We start from the raw sequence: 16,706 nt of genomic DNA on the forward strand, positions 1-16,706 counted from the left end.
TGTGTTAGCAGAGTTCAGTGTTCTTTTCCCTGTGGCAGCAGAAAGGTGCAGATGGTCACCATCCCAGAGCACCTCCAGGTTAATGCATGTGGATGTTGTGTTCCCATATGACTTCAGTTTTACTGAAGTTGGGAATGCTTTCCTGGAAGGTGCTTTATTGAAGGAGTGCAAGTAAATTTTTCAGTGACTGCTTTCGGTAGTCTCTTTTATCTTGCCTTGCCTAACCTTGCCTGATGGGTGTACTTAGTTATTGTGAGATGCCAGGATTGTATAGCAATGATGGCAGAAGAGTGCATTTGAGCAGCCAACAGCAGTGAGTACTGGAAGTCACTGGAAGCCTCTGTTGATTTGATGGAATAAATCCACAGTAACCAAGAGAAGGATCTAGCATTATTTGTTTATGAAATTTGAGTGCATTCTGAACATGGCCTTGGATTGTCAACTGAAATGCAAAGGCTTTAATTAAAGGCAGGCACAAAAGATTTGGTAATGATAGTGAATAAATCTTCTGTACTTTGACAGTGTGTGAGAATGTGGCTCAGAGTGCTGCAAATGACTGAAAGAAATGTTCCTTTTAATGACACAAAGCTGTCTTCTACTAAAGGACAGTTCATTAAAGCTGAATTTAGCTTCTATGCCTAGAGAAATTTGATAATGTGTCTGTGACAAATGCATTCCTCATTGCATATTGTTCTGTGTGAGATTTAAAGAAAAGTGAGCCTATTATGAGTGCCCACTGTTGTCCCCTGGTGTTCCTCCTGGTTCAGCAAGCTGCGCTCTGCAGCGGCGAGGCGAGTGGTCGCTGCCGCTGCCTGCCCCGCAAGCGTCCGCAGCGGGAGAAGGTTTGGGCAGGCACACGGCATTCACACCCTCCACACACCACAGCTGGCAGGCAGGCCGTGGGAGGATCTCCTGTATGGGCTTCCAGCGAGGGTTTATTCGGGTCTGGCACCGAAGGCGTCCAGGGACAGAAGACGGCAGACAGTGGAGGGTCCAGGGTGTAAATGTGCAAAGCAGAGGGTGAAGCAAAGCATCAGGGCCCATCAGCTGAGGGCATAGGTGCAGTACAAAGAGCAGGAGCCAACAGGCAGTGCCAGGGTGGACAGGCAGGGTTACATGAACCAATGGGGAAACACTGGGGAGTAGGGAATATTCCTATTATGAGAACGTATAGGGGTAAAAGGGGTAGGGACGGCCAATGGGGAATAGACAGCTGGGGTAAGTTGGCATAGTGCTGCAGGGCACTTTGGCAGAAGCCCTGTGTCTCTCCCTCAGCTATGGGGGATGCCCGCAGCCTGTGGTGCATACCTCCAGGGCATTGCCACTGCCCTTTTCCCAGTAGGTTCACAGGCCTCCACAGTGGTGTAAAAAGGTAACTGTATTATTCTACAAACAAAATTACAGGAATGGATAAATGTCAAAAACTTTGTTGCATTTAGTCTAAGTCACAAGCTGTCTTTCTTGCATGCCTTTGTGATCTCTTCTTGTCTGGGGAGGTAAAGCAGTACAGTGTGCTATTCCCGGGAAGCATGGTCTTACCCCGGTTGTGAATGAACTCCCCACTCAGAGGTTTGCATTTTGCACAGGAAAACCTAGAGCGAATAATGAGAAAACTGAAATTCTAACGGAGTAGTGGACGTATGGGAATAAAATCTGACTTTCTGTTTGCATTTATATTTTATAGTTGTTCTAGATGGGGCCAGGGGGGAAAAGTTGATTTATGACATGGTTTTAGAAAGTGTGGCAGCTTGTTTAATCAAGAAGTGCACTGGGAGGATATTTGACCTTTCAAATCCTCTGTATTTATCTCCATTTTTTCTCTTCCATTTTGTGGACTGGGACTAGAACTGACTTGTTTCTTATGTTTTATAAGTTTTTATGAGCTGACTTTGTGTTTATAATGAGGCCTGTGTGAACATCCCATAATGATACCCCAGTAATGCAGCATTCAGAGAGTTTGTTGAGGAACTCAACCAACAGACAACCTGATAGTGTTCAGACTGTACCACCCATGTATGTATTTACATACGCGTATGTGGCTTCTCTTTTAATAAATGTCAAATAGTAAAACTGTTTCTAAAATTACATGTATCTGCACAAACTTGGATCAAGACATTAGATTTAATTTTAAACAAAATGTATTTTGGGAAGAAGAGAGGTACAGTCTCATGTCAGTCCCACCAAAGACAGAGCTACATTTGGCTGTCCAGCTACTGGTTATAAAGGGGTTAAAACCAAAGGAAAACAAACAAACATAGCTGAACCAAAAAGTATTGCAAAATGCAAGAGAAATCTTTTCTGTATTTTAAATCCATTTGAAATTCAGGAATATGCTTTTATTATATGGAAGACGCTAGGTTCGTCAGGTGTTGCCATCCCTTTCTACGCCTGTGTTGGGTCAGAAAAGCTGAAATATGTTCTCCTGAATTGATATTTTATCCAGCAAAAGAAGGAATTAATATTCTTTGATTCTAAATTGATGTTGAATTTCCTTGATTTCAGTATATGTAAAAGAAACTTTAACTTTCTCTTGCTGTGAAATACAACTTAGTATCATATAAAAACATGTACACTTTTAAAAATATTTGCTGAACTGCTGTTGGGTTACAAATACATAAGTAAATTATGAAAAAGAATGTTAATTCTTACATTATTAGTTTATTTCTCTTGAATAATTAGCCATAATAATAATTAGAAAATATAAATACCTCACTTGTTGGGCCAGATGTCACTTCTTTGAGGCTGGCACATAGAACAGCTTTTTAGCATCTTAAAATGACACAGCATTTTCAGTTTGGTGTTGATACTCCATCTTTCTTTTAAGAAACAGATTGCTCTAAGTTATTTCCTCAGCTTCAAAAGGGAAAGATGAGTATCACCAACAAGAAAATGTCAGTAATTTCATTTTCATTCAGGGCTTGAAGCATTTGAAGGTTAATTTTAGATAAAAATATCATTATTGAACATTTTATACTAGTTTTCTGTAGATTGCCAAATGCTTTGGAGTTGTTAATGTATTAGTGTGGAAAATCTAAATGTAAAATTGCATCCATAGGAGGACTCCCACAGATTTCTAAAGTATGCTGTCCCTTACTAAATTAATTACAGCATTTTTTACTATCTCCAGGCTTTTGTGGAAAAAGCAATGTTCTCACTGTAGGAAATCAAGGGATAAGAGCTGACTGAGAAAATCTGTGATTCTGCTTTGTCAAGTCTTTGTGGTAGCCTTTATATTGGTGCTTTATAAGAACATGTATTTAGAAAAACAAACAGACAAATTATCTTTGCATTAAAGGAGTGTTTCTTTTTGTGTACTAAGTTGCAGCTAGAATAGAAGAATTGAGGGTCACTTTTGAGGGCATGGAAAAAAAAGTGTTCTGTAGAGAGATTTACAAAATGAGTTATACTTGGAAATCAAGCTAAAATTTGTTCTTGGGGAATGACTATCTGTTGTTTAGGCTAGGTAATCAAATAGATGTGCATGCTCAGTGTATTCTCCCTTGTGCATTGCTTTTAACAGCAAATTATTCCAAAGGGCTGGTTTTGGCCCAGGCAGGCCATCAGGGATGTCACAGAGGTTTTCTTATACATTTTCAATCTAACTTTTGCTGTTTAATCAGTTGTCTGTTCTCAACCACCACTCAACAATGAAATTATAGACACTGAAGACACACCCACACACCAACCTGTACTATAGCTGGGAAATACAGAAAAGGAAGTCAGATTATCCCATACTTGCTCTTGTGAAATGAAGGCAGTTGAGTACAGGGGTAGCTCTGCCTTGCTGAAAATATGGGGACAACAGGGGGTCCCGTTTAGGGGAGAATACAGAGGCTTTCCTTCTCTGCATGCCTGCAAACATCTCTCACCTCAGAGATGTGTCTGAAGGAAGCAGGGTCATACACTGAGACTGTGGATCACAATTTCTGCTGCAGATCAGCTGGCAAAGGCAAGTACTTACTTGAAGAAAATACTTCTCAATGTGCTATGCTCTTTCACTTGAGGCTGAAAATTCTGTTTCCAGATAACACCTCTAGATGAAGTATTCTGTCACTCAAGTTACAGCAAAAAAATCTCCTTTTAGGAAAAGAACAACTGAACACAACTTTTCTCCCTTTAGACACTCAGGAAAGTTCAGAATGATAAAAGGACAGTGGTAAGAGACTTTCTTTATGGGAACCAGCAAATATTATGCTTAAATTACTAGTTGTTATAAATTATATATACATATATAGGTCCATTTAAATTTATCTCTAAAATGTCAAAAATATGAGGAAGGAAAGGCCATGAGCACTTCTTTCATTCTAATTGGAAAGCAGCAACAAAAAATATAATGGTTTCTTGCCTTTTTTTTCCCCTCCCTTCTCTCAGGTCCGCACCAGTGTCCTACCTGATCACAAGGAACCAAGAGCAGATGTTGGGGTAAGCAATTATTTTCAGCAATTGATTTATTTTTTAGGTTTTTTTCATCTCATTGGCAGGCACAAACACTCAGTGCTCAACAGGAGCTGGAAAGCTTTTTAATAGCAAAAGTTTTTGGTGAAATGAATAAAATAATCAAGGCAGGAGTGGTAGTCTCATGGATTGATGTAATCCCATTCACATCTTTTTGAAAATCTTTTTCAACTGAAGCTATCCTGGGACAAGCACAACCATGTAAAGTCCTTGCTAATATCATACAAGCAGTCTGGATGAGATTGAGAGTCTGGAATGGCATTGGCCTCAAGAAGCCTAGGCTGTCACTTTCTGGTCTTAGTATGCAGGGTATCAAACAATCTGCACCAGGAGTTGCCTTTGGTTTGTGTTGTCAGAAGTTAAACTGGCAACATACAGAGGACTCATTTTTATGTGTAGATCTACAGAACATTTGACAAAGGTATTAGGATGTACTGAGAGGGCTAAAACCTTGCAGATAATATGGACTCCTGGTGGGGGTGGTAAGGGTTGGTCCTGCTAGAGCTGAACAAAAGAACAAAGACCACCTGGTGCAGGCATCAGATCTGTCTGCAAACATGTAAATACCCTGAGGTTTAAATTTTTTAGCCTAAGGTGTTGACTTTTCAGCCTTACTAGGGCTTCCTTGGCATAGTTTTCAAGACTTCAGCTAGTGTTTGAAAAACCTGTAGCTTGGCAGCAAGTTCAGTCTTAGTGAAATAATCAATGTGTTTCAGCTTTCCATATAGCTAATATAGAGACTTTTCTCTTTGGCTAGTTGAGATTATTCATCAAACTACTCAAGGCGGGTGTCTTAAGATTTATTGTTGTGTCTAGAACACTAGCAAAATTCCAAAGGAACGTTACTCTGCAATTAGCATTACAGCACTAATTTTGTTTAAAGCCTACTTTCCAAGCCTTTCCAAGTCATGTGGGTAAAGTTAAATTGGTTTGTAGACTGCCAGTTCAGGCCCCAGGGTGGACTATTGGTATCTAAATCAGTATAGAAAAAGTATTCTCCAGTTTGATATTAGACCCCTTGAACATTAGCATAACTCTCTTAATTTGGGTCATGGGATCATTTAAAATTTTATTTGATTTTGCACATAGCTCTGTGTTGTCAAGCAAAGAATTTCTTTTTTCCTAAGTAAGCATAAAAATATGAAACAGAGAACTAAGTAGAACATTTTAAGCCTATAAAATCGTTCACCTTTAATTTCATGACACAGGAGAAGTAGATCTGACCCTCAGACATGTTTAGTGGGTACAATGACCAAAGCTCTTTGACTTTATGAGAGAGCAGTGTGGTTGTCTCTTGGCCCTGGTCACTTGAGGATTCTGACTTAGGATTCTTAAATATATTTATGGTTCTATTTTGCTGCAGAAAGAAGCCCCAGGTGACCAAACCTTATATCAGTTTCATTCCAAATAACCCTCTTCCCCTTTCCAAATGGTCAGGTTTCAAATACAAACACTCAAATGTCATGAAATGCCAGAATAAAGGCTGCTATAGAGACACAGTGCTGTGGAATGTGTTCTTAAAGTATGAAGAAGGATATGCTCTTGGAAGAAGATAAATAATCTGGGCTAAATGTGTGACCACAGAGTTTTAGTGCAGAAACACTCTGATGTTGACTCATCTAAAGGAGGGCAGAACCATTTGTGTGTTCACTCCAGCAAGGCTGTGCATCACCATGTGTTGCACCTGGATGTCTTTTTTGTAGAAGTGCCTTTCATTTTGGCATTGAAAACTAACTGTGATCTTTGCTTGTGTGGCTGTATTATTTTTCTTCCTTTCTTCCTGTTCTTCACTTCCCAAATCCAATGTTTTTCCAGCCTTCCCTAGACTCTCAACTGTGACAGCGGTCACTGGGGTTTTCAGGTGAGGTGAGAGACGAGAACGTTGACTCCATGTTCAGAAGGCTTGATTTATTATTTTATGATATATACATATATTATAACTATACTAAAAAGAAAAGGAAGGAAAGATTCCCAGAAGCTAGCTACACTAAGAATAGACTAGAAACAATGATCACAAAGAAGCTCCCTCAGACAGAGTCCAAGAGAGCTCAGTCCTGAATTGGCCATTAACTGTAAATATCCAAGATGGGCCAATCCAGACAGACCTGTTGCATTCCACAGCAGCAGATAACAATTGTTTACATCTGTTTCTGAGGCCACAGCTTCTCAGAAGGAAAAATCCTAAAGAAAAGATTTTTCACAAAGAGATGTCTGCGACACTCAACTTCTGTCTTTTTTCCTTTGCTACTTACATGCTGCTTAGAAAATCTAAGCCTGTGCCATTGATGGGAACAAGCCATACCTCATGACTCAGCTTACGAAACTGCAGACCTGCAGTTTGCAGTTTACCAACTGCAATGTTGGTGCTTGCCTAATTTCAGAATTGGTTTTTGAACGGTACATTGTATAGGGAAGAAAACGTATCTTAGTGTAGAGCTTTATTGTTTGCATTCAAGCACTCAACATCCTGCTGGCTTTCCTGAAAGAAAGCAGGCTGAAGGGTTTTTTTTTTACCAGAGGAAGTAACTCTTCTCAGCAGTGACAAATTCTTTTCTGTTTTCCTTGAAGAGAACATTGCTCTCTGTAGGCCGTGTCTGTTGACTGAGAGCAACTTGATTCTTCTTTCATTTGTATATCCAAGAATGTATATAATTTAGCCTGGAATTCTAATTTGCCATTCCAACAGTAAACTTAGTGTTATGTAAGAAAAACCAAACTTTGTGTCCTTCTTATTGTTTTATTGCTAAAAATTAAGCATAATGTCATGATCTTCTTACAATTTATTTAGAGCAAGTGATATTGTGTTGTAGATTTGAAAGATAATTTGATAGAAGATGGCTGTTAGTTTCTTGCCCATTGTTCCCAAGGCAAGAATACTACTGCTGGCCAAGTTGATGAAATGGGATTTCAGCAGGATATGAGCAGAGGTTAAAAAATAGCCAAAGTGCAAAAGAAGATTTAACCCTCTTTCCTCTTTGTACTTTTTTTTATGTGCGAAGAGTGATTTTTATAGAAGAAAAAGATACAGTGGTGTAGTCTAATTTAACTTTAGCCATTCTAGTTGCATTACCACATTTCTCTGCAATTTTAATGCAGTGAATAGGTTCACCTTACAATGGGAATAGAGGAAAACACTACTTAAAACATTGCCAAGAACTAGAGAAATAAAACATTTCCATTAATAAACTTGTGCTGAACTCAATTTAAGAATACCTTCCTAGCATATGCATACATATTTTGAATACATGGGTGGTAGTGCCAATGGCTTGAGGAAAAACCATAACAAGAACAACTTTGGTAAAACACTGAAAACTTAGCACTTCTTGTAATCCAGAAATTAGAAAAATAGGAAGAAATAGATGCAAAATGAAAATACTTGTACTGAATGAAAATTTTCCTGTGGCTGTACATCTTACAACTTGTTATTTTGTCAGGTTGTTAGACTGTTCTTAATGGAAAAGAGAAAGGTTCCTGCCCATAAAACCAAAGTTTTTAGCAGTTTAGTGATAATCATGCAGCACAAAAAAAATTCTAGTGGATTAAGTATCAAACTTATATTGAAATGCAATATTTTTCTCGGTACCAAAGAAAGATTTTCAAGTATGAGACCAAAAGAAGTAACAAAAAATGAATGAATATATTATCTTTTCTTTCTGCTTTGATTTGTAGCGAAGCTTCCTGGGCTGTGCAACTTTTAGAGTAGGCGATCTGGTAAAGTCAAAGGAGCAACAGTTGACCCTTACCCTCAGGTAAGTGTTTCCCTCTGTTGTAAATCATGGTTTTTCTAATTACTAACCTTTGGCATTTCTCATCCAAAGAATGGCAACAAAGATAGGGAAGGGTCTGCAGCACGAGTCAGACGAGGAACGGCTGAGGGAGCTGGCAGTGTTTATCCTGGAGAAAAGGAGGCTCAGTGGAGACCCTATCACCCTCTACACTTAACTGAAAGGAGATGTTGTGAAGTGCAGGTTGGTCTCTTCTCCCAAGAGGTAGCAAGTAAGAGGACAAGTGAAAGTGGCCCCAAGTTGCACCAGGTGAAGTTTAGATTGGGTATCATGAAAAAAATTCTTCACATGAGGGGCTATCAAGCACTGGAACAGGCTGCCCAGGGAAGAGGGTGGTCACCATCCCTGGAGCTATTTATAAGACATGAAGATGTGGCCCTGAGGAACATGGTTAAATGGTGGACTTGGCAGTGCTGGATTTATGGTTGGACTTAATGCTCTTAAAGGTCTTTTCCAGCCTATACAATTCTATGATTGCTCTTTGACTGTGTTTTAAACTCCGTGTTCCATCAGGTATATTAGATGACAACTTGAAGTGCTTCTAATTCTGCCATGTACAAATTCAAAATTAAACACCAAAATGAAATATCAACCCTATAACCTGCAGCTTTGCAGGTGCCAGATTAGAAAAGGTCATTTTATACTATGATAACCCATGGAAGAATTGCAGAGAATTTGGCATAGGGAATATTCATTCAAAGTTTCCTTTAGAAAGGAGCGTAAGATTCTCAGTTTTGTTTGGTGTGTGTGGTTTAAAGAATTAGCAATGTGCAGGTTATTTTAGGCATGTTTAAAGAAGGTGGTCCTAATTATTGAAGGTGTCTCCCATGTGAAAATGCTTGTGGTCTCCTCAGCTCATTGTTATATGCAGCCATACTGAAATTGTAGGGCAATGTGACATAGAACTCTAATCAGTGACAGGGTACAGAGCTGCAGAAGGGTCAGAGACAATGTTCAAAACATCGGGCTGGGCTGAGCAGATACATCTTAAAGCTGTGCACTGAAGAGAAAAAAAAAATCAGTTATCACCCCTGATGCTGTCTTGCATGGCTTAAGATAAATGAAGATACTAATCAAAACCTTTGAAGGTGAGGGGCAACCTTTTAGACGGTGATTTTCAGAATAAATTCATTGGACTTTATATAGTGCAGGGATTTTGTTGAGCTGATTTTTGCAAGTACAGTGGAGGCTTATTTGGGATTACTGGCAAGGTGCAGTTAAACTTCACAGAGCTACTGCTCAAACTCCACGTGTTGGCAAAGGCAACATTTTGGGAGGAAAGGAGCTGTGACTGGGAGAACTGAGACACCAGGATGTGTTATGCCTGCGATGTTGTACATGGGTGCAGTGAGAAAGTTGTGTTACATTTGTTACCCTGAGCACAAGAAGACAGCCTTAATTTGGTTTCAGGAACAAAGTATGACCCATTCAGAGGTTTTTAGGAATGGAACCTTCTTGAAGTATTTTGGCACCTGCTTTCCTATTTCAACAAGATTAGTTGTATATGAGTGTGTAGTTTGCAGGGCAAACTTAACAAAATACTTTGATTTTAATTTCTCCCAAACAGAAAATGCCACGCCTGACAAGAAGATAACTTTGTCTAACAAAAAAATTCAATTAGATAAAATGTGAACTGACTGTTCCCTATGGGAATCGATGGCTAGGTAAATGAATTCCAGCTTAGTGATTGTAAGAATCTATTCTTACAGAAATTCAAGTTGTCTTTAGCTCTTTGGGATAAATTTTGTTTCCCTGACATATTGAAAATTTGATCTGAAAGATTGTCTCCAACAGGTGGCACAGTAATAGATAGAATGGAAAGCTTCAGTTTCAGAGTAAATATTTTGTATCTCAGCCATCCAATTTGTAATCAAAAAGTTAAGATGGAAAACTCGTAAGAAATAGATGAAAAAATTGGTTTTAATTAATAGTTTTTAGTCTTGGTTGTCCTCTTTGTTCAGCTAACGCTAAAAGACAGACCAATTAAATTTCTTTGCAGACACATTAAATGGTAGGGTTTAGTCAGTTGGATATTTTTTTAAGAAAAACATCCTAACCTTTCAAAAGTGGGATTGTTTTCTGATTATGACTATTGAGCAGCAGAAAGTCAGTAGAAATTATCCACATTTCTTTGATGGCAGTTTAACCAGAGCAGGCTACTAATTTAAACTTGCTTTCCTCTAATCACCCTGTGGTATTAGTACCTCTCAGGAGGATAGAGGATGTATCAAGGGACTTGTCAGAGCATGAAATTCTATTTAATTCTTTTTGATATTCTTTGGATAGGAGTTTATCAGGGAATGCCTGTGATTGAGATACTCCTTTGTTAGATTCAAAGTAGAGATTTAAGGACCTGGAAATAGCTCTGTGGTGTGCCCTGTAAAGATTGGTGTAATTATAGAATCTGGTTGATTTTTAGCTGAGTTTTCTTTTTGTTTTCCTTTTTTTAGTTGTGTTTTTCCATTGTCTTTCTGAGGTACAATGTAACAATATAAAAGTGTTTTCAAAGGAACACTCTTGTATTTTTCTGTTATTTTGTGGAGAGCTGGCATGTGTCTACGATTTCTTACTGTTGACACACTGTGCTCTACTTTTCTGTTTTCCTACCATTGTGCACTAATAGCGATTAGGCAGAGGAATTTACTTACTAGAGATTTAGGATTGCAGTTTCCAATATGGAATTTATAAGAATAGAGATGTCTTCTATAGACTTAGATGTTTCATTTTGCAAGGATAATGCAATGTCACTTGCTTCCAGCTTTCTCATACAGTTGTGATGATGAATGGCAAAAAATGGGCTGTTGAATGCAACAAAAGTATTTTTCAGTAGGAGAATATTTCTTAATATTGACTATATGATATAGTGTGTCTAATGAAAAAAATAAAATCATGCATTTTTTTTTTCCTTTCTAAATAAGAGCTAGGTATACTGGCTGCTAATTTAGCAATATAAGCTGATTTTTTTTTTTAGAAGATTTAATTTTTAAGTTCAGTTTAGAGGATCTTTTACCATGCCTTTCTGTTAAGAACAGCATCATATGCTGGGGTTTTGTTTTGTTTTGTTTTTTCTTAGTTGAGCTCTATGGCTTTTTGCAAAGAGCTAGCAGTCAGTACTTCTGTTAGCCCCTTTCCCTGTGGTGGTAGTTTGCCTGTTTCCAGGAAGGGCCTCTTTAGCTTGGGCAATTTTGATATTATTTTCACTTAGTTACATGTAAGAAGCAGCGAAGGAAAAAGACAATAGTGCTGTTTTTTATTCTCTGCAAAAATAAGGTGCATCTGTCTGACACGCTTCTCTCAAGAGACTGACGAAAGTGTAGGTAGGGTACTTCGCTGGGAAACTGGGACGGTGTCAGTACCGCTCTGATCCTTTGGCCGCTGTGACGAGGAACCCCATAGCAGTGGAACTAAACAAAGACGAACTAAGAGGGAGGGCACGGATCGCACAGATGTCTTGGTTTGCAAGACAGGTGTCTGCTGGGGAAGGCAGAAAAGCCTCCCTTGGAATGCAGAATGTAAACCCCCTCGCTCCGAATTATTAGAATTTTGAAATGAAGAGGCTCTCGGGCAAAGAGATGGGAACAGGAATAACAGTTCTCTACTAGTGTGTATAATAAAGCAAACAAACAACAACAGCTGCGGCCTCGGTAACCAACAGAAGCAGGAGCCCGGCGCCGCCTTTGGCTGCGGCACGCTCCGCTCCGGTGCAGTTCCGGGCACGGCCGGCAGGGGCGCTGGCGGCTCCCGCTGGGCAGGGCGGGGGCGGGGATCCCCGCGGGGCTGCACGGGGCGCTGTGGCGCCGGCTCAGGGAGGGCGCGGCAATGGCGGCGGGGCCCAGACGGGAAGGGCTGCAAGAGAGGCTTTGCTCCACAAACCCCTGGGGCGGCTGATCTCGGTGCCCTTAGCAGGACTCTCAGAAGCAGCAGGCTGTAACAGCAGGCTGAGCAGAAATCCCGGGGTAGTGGATGAGAATGTATCAAAACTCTACGGCAATAACTGGAACCTGCGGGGTGTCCTGGCAGGGCAGGGGGATGTGGGCCCAGTAACAGAAGAAATGTTCCCTGCTGGGTTATGGCGGTGGCAGTGAACTCCTTCCCCAAAACACAGGTCAGACTGTCCTCCTACGAAGCCCAGCAGCGAGGAGCGGCCACCCCCAACTCCATCTCTTTTCATCTGCCCCCATTCTCGCAGTATCTCTGCCCCCCGCCCAGAACTCCCAAAAACTAAAAGAGTTCCCCCTCCCTGCCCGTCTCAACCACTTTGCTCTCAGTGTTTCTCAGCAACTCAGTGGAAGAAATTCTACAGGTAATAAGGAAAGAACAGAGAAAACCCAACTCCCAACAACAGATTGTCTGGGAGGTTGTGTCTCTGTGTGTCTGTCAGTCATGTACTATACGGACTTCTTTAATCGTGTCTCAGTGCTTCAGCTCTTGGACAGTATCTATTTGTCTAGCTGTCTAATTTTAGTTGTCATCTTTTCATTAACCTGGGACAGGACTGAACTTTCTTTAAAGAAAGGAGATAAACCTAGATATTTTTGGTATTAGTAATATTCAGAGAGTTTAACTAACTAGAGACAATTGGAAAACCGCACAATAATTTCTGCAGTCATTTATGTACTTAGCATAACTTCCCTAGCAAATAATGACTACAAAATGTATTTAGCTGCTTTTCCCTAATAAAATTCAATAATTATGAGTCTACAACTAGTTGTACTTGGTCTCCCTCCAAGTTTCCTGGCTGCTTCATGTTGTATCCTCCACCTCAGGAAGCTGGTGAACAACAGCTTGACTTTATAAGTCAGGTAAATCTCCAATACAGTTAAGGTGAAATGTGTTCTGACATGAAGCTTAATCAACTATACATTGAAATAATGAAAACAGAAGGAACTGAGCATTGCAAAATTTTGTTCATTTATCTTAGAATGCAACAGAATTTTATTTACAGTGGACTTGTTTAAAACCAGTATTGATTATTGTAATAGGCTTCACTGTGAATTCACAGATAAACATTTTTCTATAAGTACAGTACTTTTGTGCTTGGACATATCAAAATATATTATACCAGCAGAGAAATTAATTTTATGACAATCTGTAGGTTAGCCTTTGCTAATTGCATTTATTGTGTATTATATACTGGAGAAAGGGGCTGCCTGCTAGACTCAGTCATGCAGTTTGCTTTACAGGCAGTCACTTTGTCTTTTATAATTAACACAGCCATGCAGATGTGAAGTCTGCTTCCTTTTTTTCTTTGTGTTATTGAATATTTTTTCTTTTTGTTTTTTGGAAGAAAGGTGTATGGCCATAGGAACCAATTAGCAGGCCTAAATTTGCATGTTCAGCATGTAGTAATGAGACTTGATGAGGTCACTATTGGAGGCAAATGACTGCTGTTCTCAGTCCATCTTGTTCACTTTTCCATCACTAGCTTGTTACCTTTTTTCTGTCTGGATGCCTTGGTCAACATTTTATGGCCAGAAGTAGTAAGGTGGGCACAAATTCCTGCTGCTCATGGTGTTAGTGGCTCTCTCCTTCCCTCACATTGGAGGGAGCTAATACTGACCTGGGGATCCTTAAGGACTTGGGATAGTAGAGAAATCTATTTCAAGTGCAGGTGCCCTGCTGACTGGTATCAGATGATTGCTGATCCTTGTCCCAGGGTGCTAAAAAACATCAGCAATTTTCCAGCTCCATAAGCCAGGTGGTTTTTGTCCCATGTATGGGCTTTTTATGTTCATACTGATTTTATTCTCTTGGCAATATCCCCCGTCCCAACTCACCCTAAGCAGGTTGTCAAGGTGCAGTCTTTTGTTTTGTGGGGATATCGTGTCTCCTCACTCATGACTGAAAGCAATTTGATGCAGGGATCATCTTCACTGCGCCATGTGAGTGCAGAGTGTCCTTCTCAGCTGCATTAAACTACAGCAAATAAGCTGATTTCATTCTAATGCATTATGAAGTATCCTAAAACCAATTAATTCTTTATCTGATGCTGTGTTGAACAGTGTGTATGTGTGAGACTTTTTACCTCTCTGCAAGCAAAGGACATGAAGTGTGTACATAACGTGTGTGTGTGCTCAATACTGTTAGTGCAAATTAAAATTATACAGGGTTTTATGCTACTAAAGTATGATCACTAAGCTTTTTTTATTTTTCCCACTCCATCACTTCTGTTTCTCTTTCTAAATTTTCTTTCAAATGAAGTTTTAATCTCATGATATTGCTGGAAAGTTTGAAATGCATGTTTTCAAGTAGCTGAAGACTGTCAAGCACTGCTGGTGTTTTAAAATCTGACACTGGTCACAGCAGTTTTGCCCTGGGCGTTTATTGAGCTCTTTGTTGATTTGTATGCCTGGAGCATTCAGAAGAAACTTTGGTTTTGGAATTTGCTGGTTTTGTTGTTGTTGGCTTTTTTGTTAAATTGTGTCTTCATATTTCTGTGTGGGAAGATAAGAGCTGGAGAAAGAAGTGCAACTACAATGCAACAAGTCCCACTGTTTGGTTTTGTTGTGTTGCATTACCTTCTCTTACAGGTAACACATGTAACAGATTGTAATATTACATATGTATTAGACCAGAACAGGAGTGATTTTGAGAAGAAAATAATAATAAAAAATATATAAACGTGAAATTAGGTCAATCACTGTTTTTAAACCCATACAAAATACATCTTGCTCCTCATGCAGGCAAACAGTGCAATGCTCACTGTCATACTGAGGCCAAGCTTTTAATAATAGTACCAAGGGAAATATTTAGGATTCTAAAGAACAAGAGACAAGGGATGAGAAAGTGTAGTTAGCATTTCCATTTTACTGGAGCAACAGGCTTTGTTGGCTTGGATCAGCTTATTTGCTTGACACTTTGATCAGAACACCTTAAGCTGCTGAAAAATTTTCACTCTTATAACCACACACTTTGGCTTTTAAAGATATGTGATTTGCTGACTTCTGCTGTATTCCCTTTCTGCTTGGGAATGCTGTAGTGCATTTGTTGACAGAGCCTAGTTTGGGTGCTGGTTTGACACAGAAAGAAGTCAAACCACAAGGCTGTAGCAACTGAGGGGAAAGTTCTTAATTCAGAGGACCCTTTCAAAATTATTACATATTTCTGTTCATAAGCACAATTTGGACACTGAACCCTTACTACTTTTCTTCTGGATACTTTTTTAATTAATATGGGCTTCTTCAGTTTCAAAACTATCTGGAACAGGTTCATTTTTAATAGTCTCTTTATTGTCAGTAATTAATTTGGCTTAGAGCAGATGAAGTTTTACACATGTAAAATACGAAGAATTATGTTTATTTTGCAAGGTTTTATAGAAGAACACATTTGTATAGTTGCAAGATGAGTGTATTCTACTGAGTGCATATTAAAGCCTAATGGTTTTCAAGGAAAATAATTATTTAATTTGAAAGTTGGGGGTAACTATTTTTTGAGATTTTACTGTAGAAGTTGAACTTGTGTACTCTAATGGGTCCCTTCCAACTCAGCATATTCAATAATTCTGTGGTTTTATGGTTTTATGACATTGAACTTTTCTACATATTCTTTTTTCCTGATTCATCACTCTTCATTTCCACTGCTCAGAAAATACACAGTATTGCCCCACACATATTTGTTTTGATTCTCCTTCCTCGCTGTGTTTTTGTAATTGTGCTGAACTTATTCTCGTCATTTCCTTTTTGCTTATTTTTGCTTGGTGCCTTTTGTTACCCTTTCCTCATTATTATGAAACTATCAGTTACTCTTCTTTCCTTCCTTTCCAAAAAAATCTAGCTGTTCAGAATAAGCCAGGGGAGATAAACTTGGTGCTGTGCTGCCAGTGAAAGCTGAAAAGCATTTGGTATCTTTCAGGAGTTTAAACCCTTGTTTCTTCCAAAAGGTAGTCAACGATACTCTTTTCTTGGTGATGTACATCTAAATTGTTATTTGTTTTCGATTTATTGAAAGTAAACTATTTATGGAGATGATAATAAAGGAATTCACCTGTAACTATGCTACCATTCCCATATAGTTCAAGAAATGGGGTGGATTCTGAATAATTTCTCGTGATATTCAGATTAGTTTCTTTGTTTTGGTTTTGCAGGGATTTTATTAATACACTATGTCCTTTCTTTGCAGATTGTTAGGAAACAAAGCCATGTACTCTGCATTGGGATTGCAGATCCTAAGTGGAATATTGGTGCAGTGTTACAGCCCTTTATCCAATTGTCCACAAAGAGGATAAGGTCTAGAATGAAAACTTGGCAGTGTTCATGGATTCATGCACCATTTATAGCACTTACCTGTTCCTAGTTTTGTGATGAAAACTTTCCTTGTCCTGAAGAAGTTGCCTCATTGTTATTAACATTTGGTTTGTGATGGTAAATAGCCAGCTCAGTAGCAGTGACTGCACTTTACAGAATGGAGAGGGCACTAAATATTTACTGATGTTACTCTAATTGAAAGAATTTGATGTTGCAAGTGACC

General features: G+C 39.2%; 1 protein-coding gene across 7 annotated transcripts in view; it reads left to right on the forward strand.

The window, feature by feature from the left end:
• INPP4B (inositol polyphosphate-4-phosphatase type II B) overlaps positions 1 to 16,706 on the forward strand; it is a 309,017-nt gene that overhangs the window by 180,201 nt on the left and 112,110 nt on the right. For all 7 annotated transcript variants that reach the window (XM_030947361.1, XM_030947363.1, XM_030947360.1 and 4 more), the window contains 2 exons: positions 4,372 to 4,422; positions 8,125 to 8,204. In XM_030947361.1, coding sequence (XP_030803221.1) covers positions 4,372 to 4,422; positions 8,125 to 8,204 — 131 coding nt within the window. The remainder of the gene's footprint in view (positions 1 to 4,371; positions 4,423 to 8,124; positions 8,205 to 16,706) is intronic.

This window comes from Camarhynchus parvulus, chromosome 4 (genome assembly GCF_901933205.1).
Source record: "Camarhynchus parvulus chromosome 4, STF_HiC, whole genome shotgun sequence".
Classification (NCBI taxonomy): domain Eukaryota; kingdom Metazoa; phylum Chordata; class Aves; order Passeriformes; family Thraupidae; genus Camarhynchus; species Camarhynchus parvulus.